The sequence below is a fragment of the Mesoplodon densirostris genome, chromosome 9 (genome assembly GCF_025265405.1).
Source record: "Mesoplodon densirostris isolate mMesDen1 chromosome 9, mMesDen1 primary haplotype, whole genome shotgun sequence".
In the NCBI taxonomy this organism is placed as follows: domain Eukaryota; kingdom Metazoa; phylum Chordata; class Mammalia; order Artiodactyla; family Ziphiidae; genus Mesoplodon; species Mesoplodon densirostris.
This window is the reverse complement of record NC_082669.1, coordinates 95,304,949-95,312,764: the sequence shown is the minus strand read 5'-3', so window position 1 is coordinate 95,312,764 and position 7,816 is coordinate 95,304,949. Positions and strand designations below refer to the sequence as shown.

The 7,816-nt window shown below is 41.9% G+C and overlaps 1 protein-coding gene across 2 annotated transcripts in view; it reads right to left on the bottom strand.

Moving 5' to 3' along the window:
* Nucleotides 1-1,341: 1,341 nt before the first annotated feature.
* LRGUK (leucine rich repeats and guanylate kinase domain containing) overlaps nt 1,342-7,816 on the bottom strand; it is a 120,172-nt gene continuing 113,697 nt past the window's right edge. For both annotated transcript variants that reach the window (XM_060108213.1, XM_060108214.1), the window contains exons 19-20: nt 6,487-6,635; nt 1,342-1,641 (exon numbers count right to left, since the gene is read on the bottom strand). In XM_060108213.1, coding sequence (XP_059964196.1) covers nt 1,511-1,641; nt 6,487-6,635 — 280 coding nt within the window. In that variant the 3' untranslated portion in view covers nt 1,342-1,510. The remainder of the gene's footprint in view (nt 1,642-6,486; nt 6,636-7,816) is intronic.

The following is a 7,816-nucleotide window of genomic DNA, read 5'->3' as shown; positions in this document are numbered from 1 at the left end:
AGGGTCCTCAGGTGGTCTGCCTTCTTCCTTCTAAATCTCAATCTTACCTTTGTTTTATATATAATTTCTATGCTTTTAGCTGTGCTTAGTAGGAGAAATTTTTTTAAAAAGCATCTCTTCCATATTGTTTGAAATTGAAACTATTATTTTTATATCTTCCAGCGTGTCTAAAATATTTCATAATAACTTTTAAAAAGATTAGATGATGCTGGTGAATCCCTGGGGCACAGCGACCCACTCTCTGCACCCCTACTTTTCCAGAGAGCATTGCCTCCCTTCTCTGGCTCAGCCTTGTACTCTCCTCCACGTTCCCCCTCCCAGCCTCTCCCACCCCAAGAAAAGAACTTTAACCAGCTCCTGTTGAGAACAGGGCTAGGTGGAAAATAGGAGTTAATAGCAAATCGTGTTACACCCAAATTTGAGTTACGGGAAAGGGGATTATCAAAGGAGGTTTTGATATTTTTTAAAAAGGAAAGCATTAGAGGATTTTGATATTTAAAATATTTAACAATTAGTGCCGTACTATGGGAAGGCTCTTGTTCCCAAGAATCACCATGCACAGAGGATTCAGAGGAAAGACGATTTACCCATCCAAAGGGGTGCATTTCAGTGTTTTAACAACCAGCATAGTCTTGCTCACACAAATCAGCCGAATACCAGCCTCGCCTATAACTGCTCAATTTTTCTTCTGCAGATGGCAGGAAGTGAAACCACAAAGACAATGAAAATTGCTTATAAACCTTTCATAATCAGAGTCAAAAAAGGGTGAAATAAAAGAAATACCTGGGCTTCTCTGGTGGTGCAGTGGTTGAGAGTCCACCTGCCGATGCAGGGGACACGGGTTCGTGCCCCGGTCCGGGAAGATCCCACATGCAGTGGAGCGGCTGGGCCCATGAGCCATGGCCACTGAGCCTGCACATCCGGAGCCTGTGCTCCACAATGGGAGGGGCCACAACAGTGAGAGGCCCGCGAACCGCAAAAAAAAAAAGAAATACCTGATACTCTTTATTCCTTCATATTGCTAAAGGAAGTTGAGGTATCATGTTGGTCAGAAGTTAAATGGAACTCTATAATTTTTTCATAATGAGAAGAACAAAATATTTCAATCCTGTAAAGTATACACTAATGTTATAAATGGACACATTGAAATTTTAAGAGCACAATCTTCATTGGCTTTATCCCACAATCACTATGCATATAGCAAGGCAGAGATCTTGGGAGACTTTGCCATCTGATATTTCAGAGCAGGAAGCAGCTAGAAAATTCATTCATAGCTGTGGGAAAAACTGAAATTCCATTTATAAAAGCTAAGAATAACTTACATTTTAAAGAAGATAGACACTATTCAAAGAATCACAAAAGAAACTGAGAGAATTAAGGCATATAGAACATTCTTTTGTAGGTAGTTGGTTGAGTGAGGAATAGCCAGGATCCATGGCCAGGTGAGACAAAGGGACTGGACATGATCAGAGCAAGTTTTCCATGTTAAGATCAAACGTCAGATACGGGTCTACTTGCGGCCCTGAGGGATTGGAGGCAGGGTGGGTTTGGTGTTGGAACCTGGGCGACTGATGCCTGAGATCGTGTGTCTTCTGTGTTGGAGAGACCCTTTTTCACATGGAAATACCTGTTCATGTAGTGCTGTAAAACATTAAGCAAAAAAAGATACAGTATGTATAGTTAACCCCTTGGTACACTAAACAAAGAAAATAGACATTGCATGATGTAAGAACCAGAATAACTTTTAGAATTCATTCATAACAAACTATAAGAAATAAATGACACCCAAATAAGAAAAATAAGGGATGAGGTTGAGAATATATCATGTGCGTGGCTGGACAAACCTTGGGCTGGGTAGCCTTGCCCAACGACCAGAAGGTTGCTACAGCAAGCAATTCCTATGCTACTCTTCTACCCTGCTCATTCATACCCTCTGTAATAATGCCCTGCACGATATTCCTTTTCAGTCATATGTGAGTAGACTTAGCACAGACACACACACACACCCTGAAGTCCTTCCTAGAGAAACCTCATCTAATGCCCTTTAAGATTGGCTTGTTCACCAAGGAGGAAGACACCAAGGATGAACCACAGAGCTAGGTTCCTCTGGGGACTGTGGAAGCAAGAGGAGTTTGGAGGGTAGAGACTGAAGGTGGAAGCATAGTGGCCACAGAGGAAGCCGAATTCTCAGTGGGGAGAAAGCAGTGTAGGAGGGATTGAGAGAGTGAGGCAGAGGATTCTACAGGAAGTGAGCAAAATGGCGTGACTTATAATAAAGATCGGGAAGACGCAGTGTATTAAACAAACCAATGCAATCCAAAATGTGAAAGGCAAAATTGACCTTTTTAAGGTATATTTAGAGCAAAAATGGCATACTCCTTGAGAAGATGATATCCCATTCACAGAGGACAAAAAAAGATAAAAGGGGCTTCCCTGGTGGTCCAGTGGTTACGACTCCACGCTTCCACTGCAGGGGGCGTGGGTTCAAACCCTGGTTGGGGAACTAAGATCCCCACATGCGGCGCGGCCAAAAAAAAAAAGAAAAAAGAAAAGGCTCCTCCTTATTTTCTACTTGTTTTTCATCACAGAGATATTTTTTTAAGCTGGAAAGGGTAACAAAAACATCTTAAGCAAATAAAGGCCCCAAAGAAGAAAGAAGACAGTAGAAGAGCAGGCCTCCCTTCCACATCAGTTCCCTTGTCCACACCCAGGTAAGCTACCTCCCAGGGTGCTGAAATAACTGACAGAAGTAATCTTAGAGTGTCTGGTCTTTGAGAATTCATTGCAATGAGAAAAGTACTGGAGGCAAATATTTCCATTTAAAAAATGGAAATAAAGATCTACAAACCAGCACACCTGACTTTAAATCTCAGCAAATTCCAGTTTATTAAATAAATGGTTTGTGCATTCAGAAAGAACTGTAGTGAGTGATAAGTGTTGGAAGGGATTTGCAAAGAAAAATTATTTCAAATTAACTTAATTTCCCTTTTACTTAGGGAGGGGTCAACAATCTATAGCCCATAGGACAAATCTGGTCTGCAGCCCATTTTAGTAAATAAAGATTAATGGAAACCAGCCCATGCCCATTCATTTACATATTGTCTATGGCTGTTCTCACACTGCAATGGTAGGGTTGAGTAGTTGCAAAAAAGTCTATATTGTCCACAAAGCCAAAAGCATTTACTGTCTGGTTCTTTACAGAAAGCTTGCTGACCTCTGAGTTAGAAAATACGACTGATATAATGCAAGGCATGCATCGCAGTTTCTCGTGTGAATGCACTAGAGAGATGTGAGTAAGCGTCACAAAGCAGGTAGACTCTCCCTGGAAGTCAGTGTCCAGAGACTTGTCACAGGATGTTTCTCTTAGCCAAGTCCTGGGTCCCAATGTTGACAGCAACAATGACAAAGGCATAGGTGGCATGTTTGCTGGCTGAATAGAAATCTATAAAGTAGTAAAATACGGAAGATGAATCAAGACCCCAAATGATCTAATCAAGTTGGAACATGGGGCTGAAACCAAAAGGATAAAAAGCTGAAGATAAAAGTTGCATTTATGTAAAAAAAAAAAAAAATCAACAGCACATATACTGGATGATATAAACTTGGTTTGGCAGTTCGTATAAAAAAAAAAAAATGAGGGTTTAACTGACCCAGAGCCAGTAGTGTGATATGATTTCTGAGAAAATCACCACAGAAAGATGTTGGCAAGATGGCAGGTTAGGAAGCTCCAGGCCCTTGTTCTCCCAGGGAAACATTAAAAGAAAAGCTAGAGACTAGCTAAAATAACTTTATAGGAGCTCTGGAAATCAGTCAGTGATCTACAGCAACAAAGTGAACGCCCAACCATGAAAAAACCTCATTAGCAACGGTAAGAAATCTCATGAAGTTTTTACTCACCTTTGCCCCTCCCCCTCCCAAGGGGTTGAGGTACAGTTTGCGGGAAGAGAGGCCTGGCTCCCAGTTCCCTCCTGAGAGCCTATCTAGGGGCAGCCTGATTGGCCTCTGTGTCACCTAACTCATAGCCCAGATGGCTAGAAGTGGCACAGCTGGGATCTCAGGCTAGAGGAAGCCATAGGAAGCAGTGGGCAGAGCTCCTGGAAAACCCTGAGGGGGCACAGACCTAAAGACGCCTGGGACAAGAGATTCTTACTTGAGGAACACCGTAGAACAGCTAAGGCCCCAAGAAAAAGCAGGAGAAAGATGCTTAGGGAAATTAATACATTCATTTCAAAGCATCTGTGTATACTGGGGAACTGGGGAAAAGCACACACAGAGGTCAGGGAAAGGGCATGCCCGGAAAGGGACTGAAAAGACCTTGAGCCTTCACACTGGACTGATCCTGGGCTCAGAACATGCCCACCAATCAGTGACGGGGGTCCCCTGCACGGAGCCAGTCTACGTCCTGGGAGAGGTAGCTGCTTTTTCAAATGCCCAATTTTCAACACGCGATCATAATGCACATAAAGAAGCAGGAAAACCTGGCCCATTCACATGAAATAAATCTCCAGAAACTATCCCAGCAGAAAACAACCACAATCTTTTATGTGTATAAAAATTTACAATCATAATACCTAGCAGATATCTAGCACTTTACTTCTTACTTACACCATACCGCACCTTGCTGGTCCTGTATTATTATATTATGTATTACATTATAATATATATATATTACAGTAATATAGGATATTACTATATTATTGTGGGACGGATATTATTCCTAAGGCTCAGACATTAATTGATTTGCCCAACACTGTACAGCCAGACAATAGTAGAAATGGAACCAAAACCCAGGTCTTCTGATTCAGAATGCAATGCTCTTTCCACAGCCCTGCCCCATGGGTAACAGCCCCCCTTTGCTCTGGCCAGACTATGTTTGGAATGTAGTTTTTCAACTCTAAGTATCCCATTTATAAGGAAGGATACAGGCAGAGGAGAGAAAATGAGATGGGAAAGGTCTGGGAACACGACCTGTGGGAAGCCAGAACCATGATGAGCTTTGGGGACATGTCTGTTCCAGGGCTCCTGGGTTCCCTCAGGCTCTGAAGTGGCAGCTCACAGCCTTTAAAAGGGTTCCCAGAACACTTCACACATGCTGTGAGATGACATAGTATGTCTACTTGAGAATTGGGGATTATATCCTAGAACTTGAGTCTTGGGACTTGTAAAAAATTAATAAACAGAAACCTCCATGAAATGGAGCCGGGAGACCAGAAGGGGGAGCCTCTCACGCCCTGCGACCATAGCAGAGCCCCAAAGGAAGATGTCTCCTCTTTCCTGGCAAGGCCTCAGTCAATGAAAAGCCATGGACTCTTGGTTTACTAAAGCTCTCCCAATTCCCTTTCCCTCTCTATAAGAAGCTTTCACCTTCCTTTGCCCTGTGGGGCCTTGCATGTGGCTCACTGTGGTTGTAAGACACCGAAGTGATCACTAGTAAACCCATCTTGGCTGGAGAAATACCTGGCGGTCTGTTGATTTCAGGCCAACAGATTCTAATGTATTGCTTCTGTCCTCCTTTCTGAGTAAGATGCTGGAAAATGCCCCATCTTGGTCAGCTGTCCTGAATACAGCTACACCTGAAGAGGGAGCCCACCTCTGAAATGGTTAGAAGGTGCCTGATTCAGGACCTTCCTTCTGGAGATGCCACCTACTGTGTCCTCTTGTCCCTGGCGACCTAACACGTCTGTACTCTCTTTCTGGCTCCCATGGTCACCTGAGCAAGCAGGGGATCCTCAAGTCTTCTTCCAGTCTCAGGCAGACCACCCCACCCCCCGCAGGCTACTAATGGTGGTTCCTCTTAGCCTCCAGGTCCTAGAGAAGTGCCCCCAATTTATTCATTCCTCTATCAGTTGCTCACAGAGCCCCATAATGGGTTACTCTCTCCCTTTTCCATTTTCACCTCTAGCCCCTCAGTCTCCCCACACTGTTTAAGGTCTTTACTCAATGTTCTTTGTGAACATTGCCAGAGACAAAAATGCGATGGCCATGTTGTCTGTGCCAGGAGACATGCATTCACAAGTCTGTTGGGGAGCAAGGTGTAAAAAGGAGGTGAAGAGGAGGGGCTGGCCTGATCCTTCAAACCCCAAACCGCCAGGATTCTGCCAGACCCCCAGAGCAGGAGACTGGTCAGTGATATGAAAACTTCCCTGCGTTTCTTCGCCTTCACTGAATGCAGCCCAAGTTGCTAAAACCTCCTTTCGAGAGCACGTGCCCCTCATCCCAGAAAACCCCTGCAGGCAGTGTGGCCAGATGGGCAGAGCAGCAGTCCACTCTAAGTAGCTAAGTAACCTTGGGCACATTCCTGATCTTTTTTAACTTTGTTTCTCATCTATTACCATGGGGGATAAATAACCCATCCTGCCTCAAAGGAGAGATTCTCACTTTAAACACTCATTTAATTTAAAAAAATCAGAAACAGAAAGACAGTGGGAAATAGATATAGTTATAATATTAATATTTATATGAGAACAATATGTAAATGACTCATACCTTTTAGGGCCTGATCCTCAATATCACCTATTGTTGATTCTGGGTGTGAATAAATTCTGTCTTCTGGAGGCCGAAAAGGCAAGTCTTTTGACCACGGACAAGACTCAAATAATGCAGAGTATTTCATGGAATCACTGGACTCCATGCCACTGAAAAATGAAAAATGAATATATCTTTGAGATGAAATACCATTAATGGCCATATGATCATTGGGTTATCTTTGTATCATTCAGTAGTTTGCGAACATATCTCTGTTGAGCTAAAGTTTTCAATGATACATAGGTACCAAGACCTATTAGCAGCTGATATGTTAAGTACTGTACATATTAGCATAAACTTCTCATCCATTATACAAAACATCACTGAATATCTTCTAAGAGCAAGGCATCCTGCGAGGTGCTGGAGTCTATAAAACAAGATGAGTCAGGCATTGATCCTAATTCCTAGGACTTCAGAAACAAGTGCAGTTTATATAGGGCAGTCCTTGCTATTTCAAGGACAGAGAAAAATGAAAGCGTGTTGGGGGCCTGATCTGGACCACACATTGGGCATACCTAAGGCTAGTTTTTTGTCCTCCTTTTTAGGACAAGGTTGGGGTGTGACCTGGGTGCCTGAAGTCTCTGCATCTGGGCCAGTGGGCTTCCTACCAGTTGGCTGCTCTCCTTTGGGCTCCACCTGCTTCCTGGCTTCCTCTGGAGGAAGCAGCTCCACTGAGGCAAAGCTCATCCTGCAGAGGGAGCACTGTGAACAGCTGAGCTTTGTTCATGGCAAGATTACACGTTATTTCTTGTATTCATTAATTAGCTTTTGTGAACTATTTACCTCTTTTCTTCATTTCTCTTTTGAGGATCTAAATGTTTTCCATATCAATTTGTGTGAATATATATGTTATAATATATTATATACTGAATTGAATATATTACATATTGAATTATATATTATAAATTGAATATATAACATATATGAATATTATATTCAATATATTATATATGTTAGATGTTACATATACTATAAATCATATATAGTGTCCTATATAAGTTATTAATATATATTTTATATAGCTTCCTATTTTCCTTTTTAATTTGTTTTGGACCTAGAGCAACTTAAAATGTTTATATAATCAAAATATATTCATCTTTTCTTCTGCGATTTTACTCATTTCTTTAAAAACATTTCATTAACACTTTAATCAGCCTACTAAATACATATAGTTAGAATTAAGTCATATAGAAGGGCTTAAAATAGAAAGTAACAGTGACTCCAATTTCATTCTCCTGAGAGCCAACCATTCTTAAATGTTTTTAGATATTCTGACAATAAACTTTTTATT